This window comes from Eleginops maclovinus, chromosome 14 (assembly GCF_036324505.1).
Source record: "Eleginops maclovinus isolate JMC-PN-2008 ecotype Puerto Natales chromosome 14, JC_Emac_rtc_rv5, whole genome shotgun sequence".
NCBI classification, from domain to species: Eukaryota; Metazoa; Chordata; class Actinopteri; order Perciformes; family Eleginopidae; genus Eleginops; species Eleginops maclovinus.
This window is the reverse complement of record NC_086362.1, coordinates 10,790,627-10,818,610: the sequence shown is the minus strand read 5'-3', so window position 1 is coordinate 10,818,610 and position 27,984 is coordinate 10,790,627. Positions and strand designations below refer to the sequence as shown.

The following is a 27,984-nucleotide window of genomic DNA, read 5'->3' as shown; positions in this document are numbered from 1 at the left end:
AACACAAGGCAGTGAGGAAAAAGGGAGAGATTAGAAGAAAGGAAGGAGAGCGGAATAGACGTAGAGAGCAGGAGGTTATCCGGAGGTAAGGTTATCCTCCTCCTCTGGTGGAATAGTCAGCTGATGTGTTCACACAGGAGAAAGTCAATGCTTCGCTTCCACCCTATTCATCACTAGTTAGCCAGAGTCGCTGCTGGGCTCGACCTGACACCTTGTATTAATGACTGGAGTATCAGTATATTCAATGGAGCTGTGATTCTATCATCTGTGCTCCAACAGCTAGGCCACTATAACACATGTACACACACTGGATTGAGCACACGTGTTTATATTCATGCTGATTTGCACACCAAACAGTGATTTTATTTTAATATAGACTATCTTAAAGATTGTTCCCAATACCAATTCAACACCAAGACAGGGCTTTCATGTACGTTTCAAACATAAATCGGCAACATATTCTTAAGATCTTTGCTTGTAGAAAAGTATTTCTTTCTGGGTTTGGTCCCGTCACTAAAGTGCTGGAAAGCGACTGTAGAAAGCATTTACAATGTACGTTCTTTACATATGTTACTTCTTCGTTCTCCCTTTGATTGTGTGAACAGTGGAATACTAAGTAAGACAGATTTGATGTGTTTGTTTTTACAATAATTAGCAAGTAAGTACTGTTTCTGTTAATATAATTGTGTGGCTTTAAGGAGAGAATTATAGTGAATAATAACCAAAGTGATCTGTCCCGGGAATGAATACCTGTTGTTACTTTTACCGCCAAAAATAAAAGCAAGATGTTTGGTGGGTTTTTGTCCATTCGGGAAAGAAAGCGGTTTTAGATTTACTGCTTTTTCGGTCTTCTTTTAATCTGTCCTCAAATTATTAAAGACTCACCAACCAAAATAATAATACCAGCATGCATTGGGCATTCAGTCTGGCAGTCTTGGGGTCATTTGGACTGTGCTTGGTTTTTAAAAAAGTAAAAAAATGACAACAGCTCACATTTCAGCACCTTGGACAGCGGCAGACGTGCCAGTCCTGATACATCAACTTTAAACCTGTGTTTCTCCAAAAATTCTGCGGATGAATTCAAACTTTTCAGGAACTTCTCAGGCTATTCCTTTCAATCGACAGAAGCTTCATTTCCCCTCACAGAATGCTAACCAGCGAGCTCTCATTAATTATACACCACTTCTCAAGATGATGAACTGTGTTTTTTATGCTTGCATTACCTTGTTTCCTTATACTTTTCTTCATAATATTACCTACGGCACTTTTGGTTGCAGACGTATGCATCCAGTATCAAGGCGTGGAAAGTAACATTACCCCAAGTGCTATATTTAAGTACTATTTAAACAAACTTGTACCTTACTTTCCATTTCCTGATACATATGCTTCCTATCTATTACATTTTAGGAGCAAAAAGTCATCCTTCACTTGCTAGTTCCTACATAATAAACACACAATATGCTTCAATGATATGACACAGTCCTGCACACCGATCAGCCAGAACATTATGACCACTGACAGGTGAAGAGAAGAACACTGAGTATAAAAAAGGGTACCTGTCAGTGGGTGGGATTTGTTAGGCAGCACGTGAACACTCGACACAAGTCGATGTTTTGAAAGCAGGACAAATGGGAAAGCGTAAGGATGTGAGGGACTTTGACAGGGGCCAAATTCTGATGGCTAGAAGGCTGGGACAGAGCATCTCAGCTCTTGTGGGGTCTGCAGTGGTCAGTACCTACCAAAAGCTGTCCAAGGAAGGAAAACATGTGAACCGGAGACAGGGTCATGCGCGGCCAAGGCTCATTGATGCGTGTCAGGAGCGAAGGCTGTTCCATGTGGTCGGATCCAACAGAAGAGCTGCTGTAGTTCTAATTGCTTGAACAGTTGATGCTGGTATTGTTAGAAAAGTATCAGAACACACAGAGCATCACAGCTTGTTGCGTATGGGACTGCGTAGCCGCAGACAGGTCAGGGTGCTCATACTTAACCCCTTCATGGAAACGGTATTCCCTAATGGCAGTGGCCTCTTTCAACACGTTAAGGAACACCACAACAAGTTCCAGGTGTTGACTTGGCTTCCAAATTCCCCAGATTTCAATCCAACTGAGCATTTGTGGGATGGATAAGGATTAATGAATTATATCTTATCTTATCTCAACATGATAAATAATCCTATCACATCTTCCAAGAGCTAAAGGTGAGTTTTCCGACTAACAGTCCTAAATGTGTCGTGATCCATACAATAGAAATCAGGAAAACAAATTTCATTAGGCACTAGCTTAATTAATTAATAACGATCCATGGAGGCCCCACCTCGTAACTTACAGGGCTTTAAGGATCTGCTGCTAATGTCCTGGTGCCATACACCCCAGCATACCTTCAGAGGTCTAGTGGAGTCCATGCCTCGACGGGTCAGTGCTGTTTTGGCCGCAAAAGGGGGGCCTACACAATATTAGGCAGGTGGTCATAATGTTGTGGCTGCTCGGTGTACGATGCAGAAATCTATTGTTAAAAGTAAACCTAAATTGGCTCTGCGTTGACGAAACTGACGTTACATGTATTTGATGGTGATAACAGAGAAATGTCAAATCTAATATTCAAAAATACTGTGAAAAAATCCTTTAGCTTTTTTTCTGATGGAAATGGTTAATATTATATATCTAACTAAATATTTAGGTGCATTCATGCAGTCAAATATAAAATCTATTTCGCACATTTTGCACTTTATTAAAGCTAAATAATATAATTGCCAGTTCAGTGTTCTCCATCGAGCTTTAACCACTTCAGTACATTTTTAAAAGATTAAAAATAATTCCCTAGCCCAACTCAGAAAATGAAGTCAATTTTAAGAGCACTTTAACACAAAATTAAGTTACTCTGCAAGGATATAAACACTTCTCCTTAAGGTGTTAGATCTATGAAGTGTTTTTTTTTTATTAATCAAGGTTTTTATTGAAATATCCAATCTAAAGCCCACAGAGCAGGGCCCTTACCTGATTGTACAGTAACTGCTCCGGGATTAGTCTCTGGTGACACAACAGATTGCACTGTTGGTGTTTTGCTGTGTGGTAGCTTGGGGGGCTTGAAAGACAGATGGCAATTTAAATGTCCAAAAGCATTAAAATAACATGTATTCTGCTATATCACTGGTGTCAGCTAGGCCTTATTTCCCAGGAGTCTCCTCTACGTTTGCACAACAGGATTTCGATCCTGTTATAAAACACCTTAGTGGGACAAACTCTGAATGGAAGCTCTCTTCCTGACTAAGTGTTAGCAGACATACTTCAGAGAGGACTTTTCCTTCTGCTGGCATTCATAAGGACAGAAGAAGAGCCCAAAGAGGACACAAAGAAAGTTTAAAAATATACGTCTGCATCTTCGTGTCCCTCCAGGGGCCTTTGACCCAAATTACTGCCTGTGCTCCATCCCGGCAGTGTTCCACTCCGTCAGCATTAGGAGCTCTCTGGTCAGTAATGTCCCAGCGCTGCGTCCCACGGTGGAATAAGCTCTTACAACGCTGACCCGGGAGGAGGAGATGGATTTAGATGGAGGCAGGGAGGACAGAATGCAAAGTGTCGGCCCCTCCAAAACAAGCTTTTTGCTTCACCTCTTTGTGTCCAAGCTTCTAGTCATTCAGCCTGGCTCTTTTATAGAGACATGCTGATGCTGCTGTTCCCTCTGAACCATTGTGAGCTTTAAAAGTGTTCCTAGAGGACGATATAAAGGAACATTCACATTTTGGATATTGTCACTTAAGTCTGCAGCTTGAAGAGTGCAATAATACAACTTTTAATACACTTATCTAAAGTTAGTTTTTTTAAAGAAGAGATAAAACATTTGCCTTATCTGTAAAGCGTTCCTGGTGCTTTCTATGGTTTTCCCTTTTCCTGTCGTGTGTTATACACTATGCGTCTGCAAAAGCTAAAATCCCCAAAGTTATTTCCATTTGTGCCATTTGCCTGCAATTTGCCCTTGTGTGCACATTCAGCAAAAGTTATTTAGCTTGCTGATAACGCGATAGTTAATTTCCATTAAAAAGTTTATAAAATGTCAGTAGACGTTTTTGCTAACAGCAATAACCCTGTATAATATCTCACATCTGGCTGGCTGATAACCCACTGCTCCATAGTTTCTCTCTTGTTAACTGGACTTATAACTTCACACTGTACATTCTTGCACACTAAATGTTAATAATATCCTACTTTAATATTGTGTTAGCTGTAATTTAGCCCTTAAATAGTGTTTAATTTGTCAGATAGTCTGCATATCTTTAAATTCAACTCTTTTAGTTCTGTTTTATCTGCAATTTTGAGATGTTTATCTTGAATAATTGTTTACTTAATTATGTGCAATACTTTGTTTTATATGACCGAAAGAAAATCCCGATTCCGGATTAATAAAGTATATCTTATCTTATCTCGACATGATAAAAAAGAATCCTATCACATCTTCCAAGAGCTCAATGTGAGTTTTCCAACTCACAGTCCTTAATGTGTCGTGATCCATAAAATAGAATGCAGGAAAACTAATTTCATTAGGCACTAGCTTAATTAATTAATAACGTAAATGGTCTCAGTGCTAATTCAATGTAAAAACAACAGAAACAAAAATAATTTGACTACATTTCGATGTTCTATTGGATCTTGCTTTTCATAGCAGGGCATTTACAAACAAGGATTTTGAGCCTGATATATGTTTAGTATCTAAACCTATAAGCATAGCTGTATCTATAAAGATCTTACTGAGAAAAGGAATGGGTTAGGGGTAGGAAAAAGACCTCTGTGTAACATGTAATGGAAACTGCTTTGGAGTTAAATCAGCAGGAGAGTTCAAAACCCACATGGACAGATAAACAGCGACGGGGATCTTGCATCATACTGGAAGGTTATTGCACAGATCACCTACAAGCCTTTGTTGAGGGCACAAATAGCCCAGGAGTTCAAAAACACACACTGGTTCTTATTTTCACGAAGAAAAGCCAACATATTACCTGAGAGATGAAATGGCAACGGAGCACCTGAACCTGTCCACATTTTTGATGGATCAACATAACAACCACCCTCCATCTTTTTTCACATCCCCTTTACCGTCTCCACCCTCCCCATATGTCAGACAGCATAACGCCTCTTCAAAGGTTAGCCCAATAAACACACACGGAGCGCTGCTGACAAAACTGCACATGTCAAAGCGGTTAAAAAATTGGCTTTTTCTCAACTTATCTTTTACATGAGGAGACAAACATCGGGCGCTGTTCTGACAGACCCGGGGTATCATGGGAGATGGAGGGAGAGAGTCTCTCCAGTAATCTATCACCTCTGGAGCGCAGGGAATCACGCTATCGAGAGTTGGAATTGAATGGATCAGCACACAAACTGAGACAAGGACTAAATACGTTTTTAATGTTTATACGGTATAATAGTTTGTACTATATCATCTTATCAGATATAATAAAGCATCGGATGGTTCTTGAGGCGTCATTTGTTTTTTATTAAAAGTGTGTGCAGTGATTCAACACGCAATGTCCCTATTGGATTTTTGAGTTTGGTCACCTTTTGAAAAGTGAATACACAGGATCACAATTCTGTTCAATATTCTTGGTAGAAGGGCAGGATTTATAGTTGAAAGTGTGAGAGCTTGCTGCTAATCCCATAATCATGTTACAATGACTGTATAGTAATACAGCCTGTTATAATTATATAGTAAGTGCATTCTAATCCACATTCAGACTGCAATCTAAACTCTAGAGCACTTTGTAGATGTTGTGGATTCATGAACGCATGAGCAGGTGTGTGTGTGTGTGTGTGTGTGTGTGTGTGTGTGTGTGTGTGTGTGTGTGTGTGTGTGTGTGTGTGTGTGTGTGTGTGTGTGTGTGTGTGTGTGTGTGTGTGTGTGTGTGTGTGTGTGTGTGTGTGTGTGTGTGTGTGTGTGTGTGTGTGTGTGTGTGTGTGTGTGTGTGTGTGTGTGTGTGTGTGGCTACATGGGGAGAAAATGGCTTTAACCTTCATGCCTACTCGATCATCACGACTCTGTAAATGTCACTACATCTGTTTACCTCTTTCTGTTTCTCTTTGCCTCACAGAATCTCTCTATCTTTTTCTCACTGTCATCTCTTTATCTTTATTCTTCCCCCTCTATACCTCTTTTATTTCCCCCCCACCTCCACATTGGTCCTCTACTCCTACTCATCTCTGATTCCTTATCTTCTCCTTTTTCCTACTGTCTTCCCTTCATTCCAACATTCAATTTTCTCTAACTTAAACTCCCAGTCCTCCACTGTTAAAATACTCTTTTTCTAATTGCTCTCCATCTCTCTGTCTTTAGCATACACTGCGTTCCTGTTACGCCGTCTTTATCACAAGCGTTATTTTGAAAAATGTATCTCAGCAAAACCCTGTGCACCCTTGTCCTCTACATTCTTCTCTTTCTTATTCTTTTATTCTCCCCTTCAGCCACGTTGGAAACATTTTTCAGTCTCGCAGTCTGAGGCTTCAGAATGTGGCAGCAGGAGAATGAAAAGGGAGAGAAAGCTGACAGATAGAGGGAATGAAAGAAAAATGGCAGACGGAAAAGCGAGTGGGGGAGCAGAAGTGGGAATTGGGGAACAAGGGGGAAAAAAACATAAATTAAAAAAGAGAGGGAAGGAGAAAGAATCACAGCTGAATCAAACAATGTGGCAGTTAACATGTGTACCCAGCAGTTCTGATTTAGTCAGATCTGTATGAAGAGCCGTGGATAGTGTTTCAAAGACAGTTTATTTACTTGATGTGAGGCACTCAGATTCAGCCTGCTGTCACGAACTGTATGTTGCATCTAGAAAAAAGCGTATCAGTATGTACATACATCAACTACAGCGCGCAGTCAGCTTTTACTACACAGTCCTTCCGCAGCATAAATCGAGACTCATCCGACCATGTAACATTTTTTCTGATCTTCTATTGTTCAACTCTGGAGAGTCTTTGTAGCCTGAGTTTCCTGTTCATACCAAGCAGCAACATCCATGTTTGCAAAGCGAAGCCAGTGCAGAATTAATCAAAACTTGCGTTATTTAAAAAAAGCTAGCAGGGCCTGTAACAGGTAGTTTGATTGTATAGAAGTCTATGACAGAATCACCCTACATTATGTCTAACTTGTTATTTTTATTTCAGGCTCCCCAACCGGATTTCTAATTTACAGTTTTTGCAGGTAGCAGCAAAGATTTTATTTCCAACAGTTGATGCTTCACAAATAACCCTTTTTGAGTACAGATATAAGTACATCTAAAATATTTGCCGAACCCCTTCAACACATATTTATATCATCCTTTTTTATGTGCATATACTCCCCCGAGAAGAATCTAGAATGAGATTAAAGCCTGCCAGCTCAGCCACAACATCTGCTGCTTATGACAACGAAAAAAGAATGGAAAGAAAGCAGAACTGAATTTGAGATGGGCAGTCGAAACCCCAAGCTATCAAACACTTCTAAAATATAGATGGGATCAACTTTCTAATGTATGTAGTAGCTACACCTCCACTGCAGTTTTCTATATTTGAAACCCACAAAAGTGCAGTTCATACAGCCATCAGTTATTTATTCTAGTGTTAACCTCAGGTAGAGTGCTGGGACAGTGTCATGTCCTTGTCCTCTAACTTTAAAAACCCCAAATAGCCTATTATTCACCTAACGCTGCTACAGGCAAGGTTGCTGAGTATTGAGTGAGATGGACAGACCAGAAGTAGAAGAGCCCCCGTAGTCCTCAGTCAAGGTCTTGTGTCTCAACAGCTTCAGAAAGAAAGCCACAGTGCTGAATCTTTTTAATGACCAGAACAGAAAGACGTACACACGGTGTTTGTACAAGGGCACATGTTGAATTGGATATCTTTAAAGGGGCGCTTTTTTGCTTTATGGGATTTTCGCTGTGTGTTGTGTGGGTTTCAGTGCATGTAAATGGTCTTCAAAAGCTAAAATCCCAAAGTTCGGTCGAGAGGGAGTTTCTCTCCCCCTGCCTGTTAACACCTTCATTGGACTCCTTTTTTTTACTTCCTTAAAATAGTGACATCACCTTGTAACACAAATTGATTCTTTATTGATACAACAAATTGTAGATGATAGGATTAGTGGCGGGACATCTCTCAGTTGTTTACCAATCACGAAAGAGCGGGCCAGCTAACCAATCAGAGCAGTTTTTGCTCTGATTTCAGACAGAGGCTGAAAAGAGGTGCTGAAGCACGGGCAGTATGAGAAAAATAAAGAGCTTCTTGAACATTGAAGCATGGAGACATGTCACAGGAGAGACACAAAATACAAATATGAACCTGAAAATTAGCATGATATGTCATCTTTAATATAATCAACATTACAGCCCTCCAACACTTAAGATAAAGGTAATCTTTTGGCGCTCAGGATTGGGGAAACAAATACATATATTTTGACTGATATTGTGATCACGATATCTGAGGGCATTATCATTATCATTGAAAAATATATGAAGATAGTATATTTTTAAAGGATCTATACCAAACAAAGGCGTGTAATAACATTTGTAGAATGATATTACACTGCAGCATAATATGTTCAGTAATACATTTTTACATATTTTGCCTTGACACTGAAGGTTGCACTTACAGTGATTTGAATATTGCACTCGACCTTGTTTGGGTTTTATATAACACTTTGATTAGTTCTGGAGTGCTAGTAATCATGTCCTTTTTATATTGTTACACAGCTTTAATTATATGTTAATTGGTCAATTATTGTAGTCCATGGCTTTTAAGAACACCACTGCTTTGAGTAACAATCGTTTTTAAACCATAAGTTCCTGTCAGTGAGGCAGAGGTCTGATACCTGATAAATACCATAAACAATTTGGATTAATGGATTACGTAAGTAAAGGCGTAAAAGTTAAAACATCAATTTACTATAGCAGCCTTTGAAACCGGAATCAATCAATATAAATAGGATATCAACTCTCATATCATGATATTGATTGATTATTGATTTGTTGACTCAGTAGCAAGTCAATGAGCAGGATCATTTGCTGCAGCAGATCATTGTTCAAAAATGCATCCTATTATTTACTTTTACAATCATGTCTCTAGCTTTTTTAGCTTTCAGAAATTGTTCTGTAATATTTTCTAATACACATGCAAATTGATTAGAGACTGGAAAGAGGCTTAATGGTACAAGAGCAACAGAACACTAATTGCGTCAGGGTGACTAATGAACACCATAAAAATCCATTTAGAGTATTTTTCAGTCGAAGCCTATTTTAACCGCCATTCATGTGAGAATGGACTTCACAGTTGTTTGTAGTGTAGTCACAGCTTACTCATTGTCGACCTGCCCCCACACACACACACACACACACAGCTTGTTGGTGTGTGTTAGTGAAGCAGGAGATAGTCAGTGTAGTCTGCCTGCCTTCCCGCATGATTGTCTGTACATTTAAGTACTGTATCTCACACCAGAACATCTACTTACAAAGCGTGAAGTAGAGAATGTGTGTGTGGGTGAGCGACTCTTGTCACATCTCACTTATCCCAGTTACTCATACACAGCCGACTCTACCACACACACACACACACACACACACACACACACACACACACACACACACACACACACACACACACACACACACACACACTTCTGCACAAATCTTATTGAGTTATTTCGCTGCAGTTCGGCTGCAGTATTTTAGCCCTAGGACAATGACGATGTCCCCATCTCTTCTCTCACACTAACACACACACTCTTACACGCACTCCTTTGTACAAGCGCCCATCACTCATGGTCCACGCTCACTCACAAGCTGTCACACACACTTCCATTTCCCCGTAGATCATGCCGGACTGGCACACATTGCCTAAATGAGCTACTCAACACCTACTTACTCTTGTGCCGGCACACACACTCATATCCATAAACACAAAGGAATGAGCGTTTTTTTTTTGAGTTTATGGGCTAATGTCTGCCTCAAATCACACACTAGTACCAAATGATGTCAGTGAAATGCTGATATAGCACACTGGCTTCTGTACAATGCTACATTGCTATATATGAGCATGCGGGAAAAGGCAGGAGGATATGGTTTAAAATCATTATCTTCATATTATCAAGGAGATTAAATATAAAATATGGATGCAAAAAAGAACACAAATAAAGAAGGAACAATCTGAGCTCTGCTGCCTTCCCTTACATAACAGTAGTTATTTATAGAAACAAATATTATAATCAAAATCAGATTCCGAAATCCTTTATTTATCCTGCAGTAAGGTACATTTCCGGCATCACAGCAGCAAAGATAGTGCCAGATTAACGTAAAAACAGTAGTTTTACATATTATATAAAAAGAAGGCACACATTATTATTATTATTATTCATAATAATATGAATATTATTATGAATAATAATAATATGAATAAAATAACTATAGCACACCATGGTAAGAAGTATGTAGCAATATATTTAGTGACCATGTAAAACAAATAACAGTTGTAATAAAAGCCATTAACGGATGAATAGGTGGTTGAATATCATCCAATACAAAGCATCGTTGTCTAACTATTCATAAAAATAAGGCCAATAAAAATAATGAACAAAACTTACTGGAAAATGATTTATTCTTATTATACGTTAAAAATCAAACATCTAATTAAGAAAAAGTTTAAATACCTTAATCAAAGATCACACACATATATTACTATTGTAAACACGTTTCTCTTTATTACACCATGATAGAATTCTACTAAAATCTCATGAATTGTAATATCATCTTAATAATAAGCTTTATTTCTATATGAATAATATAGAAATAAATGCAATTATTAATAAGATTATAAAAGTTAAATGACCCAAACACCACTTTCAAAGGGAATTTTGCTAATAAAATGGTAAAATAGATAATACTTGTCAAAACCTCTTAAATAAATAAAACAATATACAAATAACCACATATAAAGTAATAAAAGACCATTTAAAAAAAGATTTGTTCTTAAATGTCGTTTAAAAATGATGCTCATCTTTAGGTATATAACTGTAAAGTATAATATATTCAAAGAATAAAGAGATAAGTGAAGAGTACGTACCTATTTCAAAAAGAGGAAGACAGGTGATGACCAAAAGGAAAGTCTCCTAGTAGCCCAATGTAGCAATTCAGAAAGATGCTTTTTGTTGGTTTTTGCTCCATATTGTTCACAAAAGCAAACATAATGAAGTAGAGTCTCTCTCTCCACCATGTAAGTGCCCTGGAACGCCCTCTGTTTGAACATAGGCAGTATATGAGAGAACATATAAGGACAGTAAAGAAAAGAAACCCTGTCTGTCAAGCCCTTGATGTTCAGACACAGCTGACGGTTCAATACCTGCATTCACACAACATACCAGCAGAATCGATCTCTTCAGTCTCCATATCATTTTATTCCTTCCTGCTGACCCTTTGTGTATGTGTGTGCCCGTGCCCCCGTTGCATTTCATTCAGTGTTGTGTGGCTGTTTTGCATGAATGTGCACTGGATGAGGATGTGTGTGTGGCTGTTGGGAGAAGTGGAGCCAAAGTGAGGCCTTATATAACCCGCTTCCAAGTGGCATAGAGAGTGGGGGGATAAAAGACTGTGTGTAGAGGAGAGAGGGTGTAAGCAACCCAAGGTGGAAAATACTCTTAAGCAACTCTTATGCATGTTTGGTTACAACATATGGGAAACTATATGCGTCATAGAGTCTAAATATGGTGCTAAAAACAACAATATGTTCCTCTTTTTCAAGCCCTGTACTTAACTGTATATTCTGTGTGTATTATAACCGTATTTGCTGTTATTTTTCATCATCTACAGACAGGGGTGTGTTTGTGGAGGGGGGTCAATTGCACACTCTCTTGTCTTCCGTGGCGCCCTTGATTGGAAATGTCCAGGAAAGCAGCTATTTTTCCCTCGCTCCGCTTGATTTACACCACTAGGCTTCTCCACTCATTGTGAAAAAAAAAGACGTCAATCAAGCTCAGTTTTTACTCTTTTCCTCAGCGTGGTGCTGGGCTCGTAATGGTTGCTTGATTTCTGCTTTTCCCCAATTCCGCCCCCCCCCCCCCACCCGAAAAAAGTGTTGTTGTGATTTCTGGTTTCTTTGATGGGAAGGTGGCTATCTAAACCTTTTTATAACTTGAGAAACTTTTAAGTACAAAGTTTGGACCTCAGTCAATAACAGGTCCCTATAGTTATACATTGAACAGTCTGTAGAAAGACCTAGAAGGTGGACCTTGAGCTAATAAAGTGTCCTGTTTACAAGGTCCTGATATTATGTTAAGATGGTAAATGAACAAGGACAGAAAATTGACTGACTGTAAAATAGAAAAAATATATGAAAAATACAATAATCTGAGCCACAAATATTTTCAATGTTTGCTTTCATAATTAACAATACATATACGTTGTTTCAGCTTCTATGTTTTAACTGCTAGATAAATATTGTAAACCTCAACCTTGAAGTCGTACGTTTTACTTTTCAGTGTATACGTTTTCTTTCAAAATGCCATCCTAATCCATTTTCCTGTTAATTGTTTATTAATCCACCGGTAATTGCAATGTCGCTCTGTCATCAGACAAATTGTTTACCATAAAACTTGTCATAAACTATATGATACTGTGAAATGAGGTACAGACATTCATGATGTTGATGTTTCCTCACATTTTTCACCAGTGTCACAATCAGGCCGCACAATTTATTTGATGTAATGTCCTCATTTACTCAAAATGTCCAACAAACATGGTTCCCAGACTATGACTTTCCTATAGGGCCACCAGCAGTTTGACAACAAATCCCATAGCCATCTGCCACAGCCATTCTTTTGTGTTGAATGCTAATTATCATGATAACACACAAGTTTTAATCCGTGTGCCTACCATCTAACAAATCCTCTTTCATTTGTGACAAGAATGTTAAACATCCTGGATTGTAAATAATACAGTTTGTACTAAACCCATTTGGTAAAACCATTAAGTATCTTCTTCATCTGATAAGTGAAGAGGATGGTTCTGCAGGTCAAAAGGGAAAATTGTTAAATCACTGATCGACTAAAAGGAAGTTCCTGCTTTTCATGATTCCTAATGGCAAACACCAAATCCTTCCTCAAGGTCGCTTACTAGCTTTTTTTTTTCAATTCTATCCTGATTGTTTTTGTGTATTTCTCTGACTCACTCTAACATTTTCTTGTGTCATTTTACTCTCAAGGATGTAGCACAAAAAAATACAATTCAAAGTTTTAAATCGATGTTATTCACCAGAATCCAGCCATGTTATTGGCTATGCCTTATCAGGCGGTAGCCTGTTCCAGAACGGGTAACATAAGTGTTTATTTTCACAGATTTAACTGAATAACATTCTGTAGCAAACATGAAGTTCCAAAGTGGGTTAACACGGTGAAGGCAAGTATTTCTGGAGTACTTCCTGAATGAGGTGAAGAGGGTTTACTGTGACATCTGCAAATTGTGTATTTTTTCCGTATTACCTTTATAATGAATCCATGAGAAGAAATAGGAGGGTTTGTGGCTCAGAAAACGTGATGACAGTCCGGTTCCTTGAATGTAAGCGTGAGTCAGCAAATAAACGAAAAGAGATGAATGAGGGAGGAAAACAGGATATTTTTCTCCTGATTTCCCCACTCGCTCTTTCACTTCTTCTTCCCCTCTCTCTCCTTTCCACTCTTTTAATTCACCAACAAAAAAAAAAACAGCCAGTGGGAAGATGGGGATCAAATCACAGTCACCCTTTACCTGCACTCCTCTGCGCAATTAGCGTCACGCTTACTTGTCAATTCAAATTGACACACTGCTGTTGTGCTATGTAATTATTTACCCGCCTGGGGAAAAGCTCTCTGGTTTAACTGCTAAATAATGACACACATACATGCACACACACAAACACACACTTCAAAAGAAAAAGCACCTGTGCCCTACTAATCTTGAGTCGTGTTTAACATGTCTTTTACCGTTGCAGGGTTAATAAAAGTGTCTGTGTTCTGTGTAAAAAATTATTACTGTTGTGCAACTGCCCTTTAAAGTGTTCTGTGTATTCGCTGTGGTAAGATTTGGGGGTTTGAGCATCAGGACCCACCGTTCTTCCTTTAGGTGTCCGCTTCTTTGCCTGTTCATTTTTCAAAATCAAAGTTTTTCTGGTCATATGGTGGGAGGAAAAAAGGCAGGGTCCTGTTCTTCAAATCACAGAGGCCTTAGTACTCCACATTCCCCTTTTTCCTCCCCCCTTTCACAACCTCCACCCACAACTGAAAAACAAGGTTCAGGGAACAAACAAGGTTAAATAGGAGAGGGACCTAAACAGAGGCAGCCATTTTCTTCTACAGGGGGCGAGAAAGAAAAACAGCTTTCTTTGATCTTGTGTCTTTTCTTGTGATGAATCTGTGTCTGTGATGCCTTTTGTTTTTGCTTTTGTACTCTTTTTAAAAGGAAAAAACAGAACAAAAAAAAGAATCAAAACAATAAGCAGCCATGAACTCTTGCTGATTTGTCCTTTTTGCTCTTTCTTCTTTTCTTTTTTTGATATTCTTTTTTTCCCGTTTTTGCCAGTAATCTTTTTTGAATTTTCTCTTTTCTCTTTTTCCCCCCTTTTTTTCTTAACCCTAGGTCCGCTCACAAAAAAACATGATGAATCTTCAATGAACAAGCCTCGAGACGAAGGTATTTTTGTTGCATGTTTTTCCTTTTTTCTTGTTTTGAAGTCTTTTTGGGGGATGTGTACACATAGAGTGGAGAACACACACACAAGTCAAACATCTCTTAGGTGGGACTTTTGGATATGAGATGCATACCGATGTGTTGGTGTAAGTGTATGTCCATTTGCAGTAAAAAAAACCAAAAACCTGTCTTTTTCCCTATGAAAATCATTAGCCTTGTGTAACCTCGGATGATCATAACAATGGAACCCAGACACCCTTCATTATAAAGTCATCTATGGCATTTTCCAAAGATCCTCATAAAAAAAAAAGAGCCCACCTCGGACATCATCATCACCACTGTGCCCTTGAAAATACATTGGCCAACTAACAGCATTGTCCCGGCGCAACAAAGCACCCATTGAGACCAGCTTACACAATGAGGTGTATTATTATTGGGCCTCAATCCCCAGCTCAAGGATGAAATTGCTATTGAGTAAGGACCTACACAAATATTAGGCTAGCCTCATTCCGAGTCGGCGATGATAACATCAAATCAAGGAAGAGAATTGGGGACATCCAAGGACGCTTGTGCCCTGCTTTGGAAGGTTTGCTACAATACTGAATTCACAGTTAATTTATCTGCTACCTGCAGCACACACACTGTGGAGGTGATGTTATCTGCTCCCCCCCCCCCCTACTTCTTCCCTTCTTGTTCTTTTGGACTTGTTCGTTGGAGGAAAAAAGTTGATATTTTGATACATATTTCTCTTTATGCTATTTTGAGGGTTGTGCGGGGCAAGTCTTTTTCTCGCTCCGTGATGCTCTTTGATTTGGGGTGTTTTTTGAAGTCGGGAGTCGGAGGAAGTTTGACATAAGGAGGATTTTTCTTGGTGATCAAACGGCGAGGCACAGACACAACTTTTCAGCCGAAGCAGTCAGCAAACACCAGGAACAAGTCAAGCCCAGGCAAGATGCCTTTCCACCTTCCTTTTAAGATATGTATATCATCCCTCATCATGACCTGTGATTATCATCATCTGATTGGGAAATACTAATCCCATTAAACTAATCCCATTAAACTAACTCAGCAGCTGAGTAAAAGGGGGGGTGGGAAACTGGAGTCAGTCAGTGTACAAAGACAACAATCCTACCAACATAGAAGTTAGTAATAGATATTCCACCAAAACTTATAAAAAGGCAGATAATTGTCAAATAATAACTTCGGATTATTTCCAATTAGTTGCACTGCTATCATGAGCAGGATTTAAGAACTACTGTTCAACCAATTGAATAAATGCATGGGAAATCACAAGAAAAAATAGAAATCAGCCTCAAAAAATATCAATTTATTCTTGATTTTCTGATTTCATGGATCTCAAGTTAAAAAACATATTTTGATTATTGTTATTATGATGCTTGAATTTCAAAATGATTCAAACTTTATATTTTCACATTTATCTGCTAAAGGAGGAGACATTTTCCAATCAGGGACATCTTATGACCAGCAGATACAATTCTGATCAAACCATTTTAGCATATTTGTAGATTTGGGATTTCTTTGTGAGCGAGATTAAGTACAAGTCATTTTACGTTGTAATAAGGTGTTGAAAATCCCTATAAGACAGAAATATGTCTTAAAACAGATCATTATTTGTAGTCCTTAAATAGTACAAAACCATATAAGGACCAGTATCCAAATTCTGCCACTTGCATGATGTAAATATCGCTACAACCCTGCAAAGTTCTACTAGTCGACATTGGGTTAAGCTCATAACACGTGAGATTGTGTATGAAGAGTATAGAGTATATTGATTCTAAAAGAAACTCCTTTTAGGTGCAATAAAGGTGCATTATTACTCTATATATAAAGCATAACTGGAACTGCTTGTGTATGGCCGCATTGTGTAAAAAAAAACAAGTAATCCAGCAGAATGGATAGTTGTTTGCGGTGACCTTTGGGCTCTTACAAGCCTGGTGGAAGTGATTCATACTCATAGTCAGTGCTGTGATACATGCACTCGGATTCAAAGCTGCTCGAAGCATGACCTGCACAATCCCCCACCCTGAGGCGATGCAATGTTAACTGTCAAAAGACGATGTGATGGTTTGAATTGTTGCAATCCCAGTGTTAAAACTAGCTTGCAGAAAGGGTTAGGTCTTATAATAACAAGGCCAATCCTTCTTTAGAAAAACATTTTCCTGACCAACAATAAACATGCTGGACAATTTTCCTAATACATGGTCAGATTTTATAAGAGCACAGTTAAATCATTTTGTCCTCATTCTTTCAGCTGCGTATCAACAGCTTTTATCAAATTTGGCATGCTTTGAAGCAGTATACCAAGCAGGAACCTTTTCATGCGGCGTTCTATTGAAGTGAAAAGCACACACTGTACACTCAAGAGGAGCAGCGAGGAATTAAAGCATCCTCCACTCGGTGAGATGTCTTTATTCAGCACTCTGCATCAGGTGTGAGAGAGCAACGGATGCTGGGCCGCAATGCTGCTCAGTGTTCAAAAAGATTGATAGGTCTTACAGCACCGCTCTGTGTACAGGGCGGTGTGTGTATGTGTGTGTGTGGAGAGGATTACAAATCAGAGCGAGATTGAGCTAACTCAAGAAAGAGACACGGAGAGTGTGCTACTATTCCATCGTGTGTGTGTGTGTGTCAGCTCTGATCAGGGACAAACCAGAGCCACCTGAGCCCCGGACCTGGAACATATTTCTGCCTGGGACAATGTCACCTCTCTGACACGCACACAGTAAAATAAACAAGGCCACACGAAAATGGACATGCCCATAAAAGGAAATGTTCCATCAAAACCTAATTGACAAACACAAATGAAGTAAAGTTTATAGTATTACAATTTCACATTGCATAAAACCTTCTAGTCTGGGGATCAGCGAGGACCTCTTCACTGTTGCTTGTTTTATATCAGAGGAGAATGGTGGCTGACAGGTGCAAACGTGCTACAATGGCAACAAACATTTCCCTTAGAAGAAACGCACTGCAGTTTCAAAAAGGATGCCAATATAAAATAGGAAAAGTACCAAAATCAACACACTCACACTCCCTGCCCGTCAAAAAGTGATGCTTGGGCAGGTCCTTTGGCGTCAATTTTCTGACGCACCAAGTCTCAAACTGACCCATAGACCTTTCAAATGATTGCAATGTTTTACCACAGCAGTGAAAGGCGCTGTTAGCATCCCTTCCTATTGGATAACAGGGAATTTTACACCCTGAAGTAAGTTATCTTCGGGCCTTTAACTGCCGCGGTAATGGACTGCTGGAGCGCCCCCCTGCGCGTCCAACATCTCCACTGATGGGAAAACATTGCAATCAGTTGAAAGCTCTATGCGTCAGAAATTGACAAGCGTTGGACTGTTGACATGCAAATGAAGAAACTTCTTTACCAACTCGACGAACACGTGTGCAACATTTAGAAAACATTCACGAAACATGCGCAGTGTTTGTTAAAAGCGCTGGAAAAAAAGGTCGCTGCAAGAAGCTCAAAACAGAATGACAATGGGGTCATCAGAAAGTGATGCGCCCAGCTGGAACCAGAGTGCTGGTTGATGTTCTCAGATTATAAAGTTGATGAACTGTCACTGGAAACGTACCTAAAAGTATTACTGGATTTTTTTAACAATGAGATCACATGACTACTACGATATCTAACCAAGTCATTTCAAATATAAGACGTACAATTATGAAAGAGGCTAAAAGTGCTGACGTTGACAGTTGGCCAACTTTATAATCCGGAATTGTCAACCAGCGTTCTGGTCCCAGCTGTGTGCATCGTTTTTAAGTGTCCCTGTTTCCGTTGTGTTTTGAGCTGTGTGAAGGTTTTGTTTATGCAGCGCTTCTAGTAAACTCTTTTTTTGTGTTGTTGGTGAATGTTTTCTAAATGCTGCACACGTGTGGCGAAGTTGGTGAACAGGTTTCTTCATTTGCATGTGTTTTGTCACACTTGTGTTTTCTTATTTGCATCGTTTCTGAAGCTGATGCACGTTTCTATAAATGGAAATGTTTTGGGATGATGAAGCGCGTTGGCCACCGTAGAGGAGAAAAGAAACAGTGCTGGGGATTTGCAAAAAATAAATAGTTGGAAAACAATCAAATAGTACAAAATGACATAGATATTATTGGTTTGCATAGAGCACCGCGGCGGGATTCAATCTCCTCAACTTTCTATGTAATTGTTTTTATTCTATAAAGAGGAAGAGATGAGAGCGGAGTGTTACATGATTTTATATAACGTTATTTCCGAGGCAAACATTATGCAGTACTTTATTAGATTCTGCTGCAAGGAACTTATTTATTCAAATTACAAATAAAGTAGAACATCCTAGATGAAAATAAACAAAAAAACAGGGAAAAAGAGACTAAAACAAAATACTCTGTTATACTATAAAACACAATGAATTAATGTGTGTATATAGTAAAGAGGATTTCTTTCATTATCCTGATTGAAATCCTTTAGAAAAAATGCCATCACTCTCTTTGAAACATCAAGCATGGGAATTATATCGAACAGGCCTTGGCTTTTTCCCAATAACACAGTCAATTTTCTCCATGACCAGTGATGATAAGAATATGAACCATCCAAGTGGCTATTTAATTACAGTACAGTATTGGACATCATTAATCAAACAGCAGTGAAAGGTTTCAATTTACACTCAATTAATCAGCTCTCATAATAAGGTAGACTGCAGATTTTCTATTTTTATAACAAGCACGTGAGCTGAATTGGTAGGGTATGGGTTCATTGATCAAACCCTCCTTCTGTTTCTTTAATACAAATACTTAAGGCTCTAGGATACTGCCTTTCATGTGAACAGGCTGTAATATTGCCAGCAGCTCCTCGCACTTTCTTCAGAGAGAAATGTAATAATATGTAATGAATTTCACGCTTACTTGTAACTTCCTATGCACAACACAATCCCATTTGTTCTGCAATAACATAAATCAAACTTGTAGAGGAAATGTATATTGTGATTTCCTAGGATGATGCACTAAGGTAAAAGGTTGTTATTGTTTTTTTTAAATCAGGTTGTGCTAGATCCCAATAGGGATGCAATTAAAAAGGGGTTAAACAAGAGATTATAACCCGGTATCTGTCTCAGATTGATTGGCAGTCATTTGAATTAATAGGTTAAGATGAGAAAACAACAACATATAAATAAACTGTTCTGATGCCCTTAAAGCTGCTTTAATTGATTTGTTGGCCACTAGGGGGCAGCAGAACAAGCTGCTCACACACATTATTTCACAGATGAACACAACTTAATTCACAGTTTGACACTAATCATCGTGAATATTACATTGGAATCGTATCCAAGTTGAACATTTATACTTTCAATACTGGTCGTCAACAAAAAAAATATTTTTTTTAGCTGCTAAATGCTACGCTAAAGACCACAAGCTAGCTCGGTGTTAAACTTCACGGCAACACTTTTTACAGAGCACAAGTTACATAATTATCTAAGACCTGCTGTATTTATTTATATTAAGTATGATATTGCTAGGAATTAAATACTCTTTATTTGTGTAATCTCTGTTTATGGCGTAGTTATGCACGTTTGGTCTTTAAAAATACTTTGCGGTAAAAGTCGATTGCAGGTTGCACATTTATATTCTATTAGTACATCATAACTACTTTTAGCTACACAAAGTGTAATAATAATTACATTAGGGTGTTTCAAGGCATGGTATTTTCGGTCAAATAAGGTCAGTGCAGCATAATGCAGTCTGTGAAACTAAAATATAAAAGGAGAATGTGTTCGGCATTGGACACAGAGGCCCTCAGCATTAATGTTACACAACTCTGCAATATAAAAGGAAAAGAAATACATCTACACACACACACACACACACACACACACACACACACACACACACACACACACACACACACACACACACACACACACACACACACACACACACACCAATTCAACCTTATATTATATAACAGCATATATGAAGAAATAAAAAACCCATTTCCTGCTGGTTAATGTTACTACAACTCAAATTACCATGGATTAATAAAACAACAATGAGCAGGATTCAGTGTCTACAGCTCCATATAGCAACGTCAGCATTAATTATTGTCTTTATCTCATCCAGGATATTATAAACAGCATAAGCCCTAACTCTGAAACCAAATGCGTGACTAAACGGCACGCAGGGTCTTTAAATTTATACTGACCAAGCACCGGAGACTTGTTAAACGTTATCTATAAAAGTTACTGTCCCTGCTGACCGCTCGGAGAGAAACAATGGCTCTGTATCAAAGCGGCTGTTGATTAACTGCCTGTAACACCGGCTCTGCCAAAAGCTGGTTCACCCCCTGCTGGGTGAGCGGGTACAGTTTACTGAATCAGCTTTGAATAAGTGTCTCTTAGTGGAATATGGCTGACAGTGGCTACAGAATTACCAAGAAAAGGAGTTTTGACTGCTCGTGATTGAAATCTGAGGGAAGAAAAATGGACACAGAGACATGAAGGGGGCATTAGTGAGAGCGATGGCGGCACCAGAGCAAGTCGATGCTTTGTTTTTGTTGATGGCGAGCTAGATGAAAGACGTCAGAGTGGCTTTTTCACAGAGACACTTCAGCAAACATTATGAGACATCCAATGCTTTCCCCCGGACGGCTTGACGAGAAATAATAAGTCTCTGCTCTGTTTTTGTCTGCACCAATGTATTTTTCTCAATTTCCTCCTCTTTTTTTTGCCTCTCCTCTCCTCCACCCTGTCTTTCTATATTATCCGCTGCTTCCACTGTGGTTATAACTCTGTTAACAGACGCTGGCCTGTGGGCAACGCAGCATCACTGCGTATCGGCTCCTCTGTGCATGCCCTCAGATACACACATTAATTCTAAAACACATCCTCTCCCACACTCCCTCGTTTTGGAAAAAAAAAACCATGCCAGGCTGGAGACTTGGCATGTTTCCTCTTTTTCCGTTTAATTAGGAGCATTCAGGGAGATGCTCTCCGGCTAAATCTTCACCATGGGCACGGCCTAATATTCAATACAAGTACTAAATATGAATAAAAATGGACACACAGGACATGAGCAATCAGCAGTGAGAAATGTGCCAATGCCATCCATTATTTTATTTACTACGCCATTTTTGCGTCCTTATGTGCTGAGTACAAATTACTATAAGTGGCACAGGGACATGATTGAGTATCATATTAAAGTACTAAAAGCGGAATGGAAATAAAAACTATTGTTGTAGTCAAGACCACCTTAACCGAGAGTCATGACTAAGACCGGAGTGTATCAAGAGCAAGACAAGACCAAGACTTTAAGAGGTCGAGACAAAGTCAAAACCAAGACCGAGGCAGGGCGAGATTGAGTCAAGACTGGAACCAGACTAGTGTGAATCCAACTTACAATACAATGTGGAAGATACCATAGTCAATTTGAATTGAAAGATCCACATCAGGATTTAAAAAAGCAACTTACAAACAGCAAGAAATAAATTCAACTTCATCATATTTATTCAAAAAGTGATTCTTGACCGGTCTTAACATAAAAACAGTCCTATATTTCAGAAACCGAGTACAAATGCAGTCAATTCCGACCATCCAAACCTTTAAAAAGTCCGGTCTCAAGTACTACAACACTAATAAAAACAGCTAAAGAGAAGGGAGAGGAAAAAGACTGAACATCTCACTATTTGAAAATGCAAAAGAAACAAGTTTTATGACCAAAATAGTACAATGTAATCTTCTACAGGAAAAGATCTGTCAAACCAACTTTGTTTTAACGTTACTACAGAGACTCCATCTCCTTCCATCTCTCCTCCCTCGCCGGGCCTGTCGGTTATCTTCCTGCCTTAGCTCCCATCCTCCCCATTACCTCGATTCTCGGCCCACGTCGTGTCAAGGTTGTGTCAATATTATGTCGAATACACCTACTCCATCGCTCCTGACAGATAGTATTTTATTGAGCTTGAAAACCCCCTTTGACAAGACAAAGAAAGTGTGGAGGAGGAGGGAGATGAGGCAGGCTGAGGGAAGGATGGAGATGAAAAGGTTTGGAAGGTACCGGGAGACGGAGCGGGACGAGGGGCCAGGAAGAAAGTAAGAAAGAGACGAGGAAAGAGAAGTAGTTGGCGCCGCGTCGCCTGTCAGCTAGCTTAGCGCTTGGGAAAAAAGCTCAACACAGTTTCTGTGTTTTTCACTTGGCTGGGTTTATTTCCATGTGTAACGGCTATAAGGGACTGAAAGGAAGCAACAGCGAAGGTTGGCTCGGCTCCGCTTCCACTCCTGGAACTCCGTGAATACCCAACGCTGGCTTTGATTTTAGCCACGAGCTGTTATGGGTTTATTTATTCCAAATCAATGAACTTTCAAAGTGTTCACTAAAACAAATTAAGTTTGGAAAATATAAAATTCTGTTGCAGAAAAGTCCTCCCACAAGGAAGATCAGCAACATAAAATAGTAATGCAGGAGTATAGGAAAGTAAGGGTGAAGCATGATTTGAAAGCTAATATACAATTAAGCTGCGTAATGCTTATGATAGAGTATTAAAACATGTTATAAAGTGAAATGGATAAACAGTACCCTAAGCACTGTGTTGTTCTACCTACTTTGGTGCCTTAGCTTAAATATGGGATAAATAAATGTAAAGGTTTTATTTTTAAAAAGTGTTAACAGGTAAATCTGTCCTTTATCCCACAAAAACAAATTACAGTGTGAATAAAACTTATACATTATACATTTGCAAACTCTTTCTCCAAGTAAGTAACATAGAAGAATCGGAGGATGAAACCCTCTTTATTGTCACATACATGCACACAGCAGAGTACACACAGTGAAATTAGTCCTCTGCATTTAACCCATCCTAGTACTAGGAGCAGTGGGCAGCTATCATGCAGCGCCCAATAGTCATATATATGTTTTCCTACTCTTTGAATATAGTATCCGTCCAAGTTTTATAATGGTTGTGTTTTGACACAGAATTAGGTTAGAGGAAGATTGTGATCTGTTTCAAAAGGTCAACCCTGGCACTTTATAGTATTTAATCCAAACCACAGACTTGTCAATGGTTTCAAACTCATGAATATTACATATAGTCCTTTTAAATTATTTGAATTTAAGTAAGTAATTATTTAAAGGTACCTTTGAAAAGACAGCATTAATTATTTGCTGAATTCTTGAATATGTAAATCAAACAGTAAGTGGCAGTTAACTTAATCAAAGTAAATAAAGCAATAAATAGTCATTATGCAGTTACACAAATAGGGGGTATCGACCAATCCACTAGTAGCTTCTTTTAATTGTATGTATACACTGCATGAATCCTTACTTAACCTGCTTTCATTAATGTAAAAAACAACAAAAATATATTGAAAATGCTAGGAAAATATGTGTCTATAGGGATGTTTTCTTACAAATAAATAACGTATTTGTACGTATGTTACGTACTAGTATGTGGAAGGGAAGCCAAAAGGTAGAACACTTCCCCCATTCTTTTTGCAACATGATGTCTACCAGCGAGCATTTTTGTTTTAGCAGCATGGAAACAGGGGAAAATAAGGATGTGTTGAATTTGAGTTGCCTAACCCAATCGGAGCTGGAGGTCTGACAGCAGAATTTGCCACTCCGCCATCAGATTAACTGTCAGGACAGACAAGACGAGATAAGTGGCTGCTGATAATCCATACCCCCCCCCCCCGGGTGCGCGGTGCAGCACAAACAGGACGGTCTCCATGCATGTGAAAATGTTCGATTACGGATGAACGACGGCACACACACACCCCGCTGTGCCACGAAAAGCTCAAGCTCCGGGCAACGCCTGCTGAGGAACAGCACGCTCACGTACTGCGGAAAAACACCACAGTAGGAAGGACCAATCCTCTGCACACACATGGAGTTCTGCTGTAACATGTTCAGCCCACTTTGACTAGTAGCCTCGGGTTTTTTTAGAGGTTGTTTTGTCTCTTTCTCATCTGAGTTGTACTGTTACTGTCAGAGTAGCGTTCCAATTACGGAGCTATTGTTATGTATGAGATCGAGTTGGTAGAGGCAGAGCTGACAGCAGCGCCTAATGGGAACACTGGTGTCTGAATGGATACGACAGCGGAGACTCTCTACACCTGATTTTATTTTCAGGTGAGCTCCTGCTGGAACTCATACACTCACAAATAGAAAAATAATCACATACTCACAACAGTTCGGTGTATACTACATTATATAACTCACCTGTGTCTAGCAACTGTTTCTCAGACCCTTAAAGAGACATCTTATCATACGGGCCTGGGAAAAAAATCAATATTCAATCATACCAATGTGAAGAAGGTACTTTGTATTAATCTATTCTGAGCTAGAAAACATATTTGAGTCACATCTTGAATTCAAACAGAGGAGGAAGAAGTACTCTGATTATTTACTCAAGTAAAAGTAGCAATACTTCAGTGTCAAAATTCAGTAAAGTAAGTCCTGCTCTCAAAATTGCAATTAAATGAAAGATAAGCATTAAAATAGACTTTTAGTACCAAAAGTAAAAGTACCCATAATGCAGAATGGCACAAATGAGCACTTAATATTTTAAATGATTGTACTATAGTCATTGATGCGTTATTGTGGTAATCACTTCAGTGCTGCTATTGGTAAAAGTGGGTTTTATTGAACTGAGTTTATATAGCTACTGGGTAGCTTATCTGTGATAATATTAAATAATGAGTTTATTGATTTACATTTAGTATTAATAACCTAAATCTGCAAAGTAACTGGAGACTTAATACCTAAAATAAGTGTAATGAATTCAAAAGTACAACATTTGCCTACAAAACATAGTGAAGTGATACATTTAAGTAGCACAATGAGAACATTCTAAGTAAAGTACCAGTAGTTAAATTCTATACTTAAATACAGTACTCGAGTAACGCAGCGTGCATGGTTCCGTTGCGTTGACGCTTGCCAGTGGGAATGTCTGGCGCTTGGTGTTAACGCGACCAACAACCAATCAGATTAATATCCTGCCCCGGATACACATACACGCGGTTTGATTGGCTAGATATTGTACTGGCATTTGCATACGTGGGATTTGATTGGCTGGCGCTTCCGTCCACGCTTGAAAAGTTGAACGTTTCTCAACTTTCCCCGCGAGCAACGCAGCCAAAGCGAAGCAACGGAACCACAATACAGTTCGGCAACGCTTGACGTCACCCCATTCAAAGTGAACGGGAAGGTGCGTCAAACGTCAACGCAACGGCACCGTGTGGACGGGCCGTTAATGTTCTCCATTACTTTGCCGCACTCAATTAAAAATGTTCCAAACTGTTAAGTTTTCCCTTCACCAGAATGTCAGAATTTCACTACGGTGTTTAGACCACACTATGAAAGTCGACAAAATACCTATAAAAGCCAGTAATGAAATGACTAAATAAAAATGTCCCAAGAATGGCAATAGCTTAACACCACAACTATCGCTAAACACCGGACATCACTATTACTGTGTTCACTTGTGGCTAACGTGGAGCTAACTCAGAGCAGCTACATTGCTAGCATCGCCCTGATTCAAACTAAATTCTGGCAAAAAATATTTTAGATGTTATTTTCTTGTCTTGTGGATAGACCTGACAAATCAGGAATTTAGACTTATTACAAATCGAATGTATGATGTAGTTATGTCAGGAAACACTTTTAATCCATTTAAGCAATTAACACATATCCAGTGTTGGAAGAAGATCTCAGATCCTTTAAGTCAGGGGTCTCAAACTCAATTTACCCGGGGGCCGTGAGAGGTAGAGTCGGGGTGAGGCTGGGCCACATCAGGTTTCCCACAGAAAAGTACTACAAAACATTCCAATGTTATCAAATGTCTTTATTTTTTTTAACACAAAATAAGTGAAAATAAATTAACAAATTCATAAGAAAAAAACAAATCAATCCGTAATAATAATAATAATAATAAACAGCAGATATAGAAGACTGAAGAAACCACATATAGTTGCTGACTAGAGAAATGTAATTATTATTATTCAGATTCAAGTATCTGTATTAACAGTTCTTTAACATTTAACTTTCTGAACATGAATGGAACATTGAACATAAACTGTTCTGAACAGGGCTTCTTCTGCCTACTTCTTGCTGCTTAGAGATCTGGCAGCGCTTCCTCTCGCATAGCCGAGCCACATTTGGCTTAAGCAGGGATGAAGCAGTTGAGACCCTCAGTAGGGCTTGAAGATGCTCATCAGTAAGTCTGGACCTGTACTTGGACTTATTGAAGTTCAATGTAGAGAAGAGCTTTTCGCACAAGTATGTGCTCCCAAAAAGACACATGGTCCGTGTGAGCGGGATGGCTCAGGTAACAGGTAAGAGACGGAAGCGTTCGGCGTTGGGCAAAACAACAGCGTTTATTGGTTGAGAATTGTGCCCACAACAGGCAGCTCCGCGGTACTTTCCGAGCGGGGAAGGCCAGGACGGGGTGTGTCGTCTTCCCAGGACCCCGCCTACTGCAAGACAGACCAGAACCAGGTTACCAACATGCCTTATATTAAACGCCTGATTACCTGATTCCGATCAGCTGTCTGGTCTCCGGCCGAGCCACTCCCCTCACCCCAGCAGCCGGCGCTCTAACCACACCCGGCTGCCACAGTCCGCTTGAACATTCATGAAAGCTCACGGAAGCTGGGGGGCAATTCTCTCAAAAATTGCCCGAGCTTGTCTGCTTTTCCACTCACCTCCCTGAACTTGGCTTTGAGTTCAGAGTTGCACTGAAGGTCAATGAGCTCCATTTGAAGCACAGGAGGGGCATCTTGCACATCAAAGGAGAAGGGGTCCGCAAAAATTTGAAATGTGGCTCTGTGCGTCTTGAAGTCTGCAAATCTGTGATCAAATTCCTCCTGTAGCTTCAAAATGACATCCACATACTCCTCACCACTGAATGGTGTGCCTGCATCCATGAGTGCCTTGCATGCTGGAAAAATGGCAAAGGTTTGTCTGAGAAAGCTGGGCTTTCCATAACATAAGTTTTGTAGAGAATGCTCTCACGTTGTCATAGGCAGCACTAACAAGTTGCCCCTGGCCTTGTAACTTCTTGTTCAGTACATTAAGCTCATGTGTGATATCAACACAAAAAGCTAAGTCCATGAGCCATTTGGGATCACTTAGCACAGTAACAGCAACCCCATCTTTCTCCATGAAGGCTTTCACTTCCGCTCTCAACTCAAAAAATCTCTTCAACATGTTTCCCCTGCTGAGCCAACGTACCTCGGTGAAGTAGAGCACATCCCCATATTCTGACTCCATTTCCTCTAAAAAAGAACGGAACCTTCTGTGCTTTAAGCCCCTGGATCTGATCTGGTTGATGCATTTCACAA

At 39.4% G+C, this 27,984-nt stretch overlaps 1 protein-coding gene across 1 annotated transcript in view; it reads left to right on the top strand.

The window, feature by feature from the left end:
• nlgn2a (neuroligin 2a) overlaps positions 1–27,984 on the top strand; it is a 168,654-nt gene that overhangs the window by 72,766 nt on the left and 67,904 nt on the right. Inside the window, exon 3 of the mRNA XM_063900657.1 lies at positions 14,609–14,662. Within this exon, the coding sequence (XP_063756727.1) occupies positions 14,609–14,662 (54 nt within the window). The remainder of the gene's footprint in view (positions 1–14,608; positions 14,663–27,984) is intronic.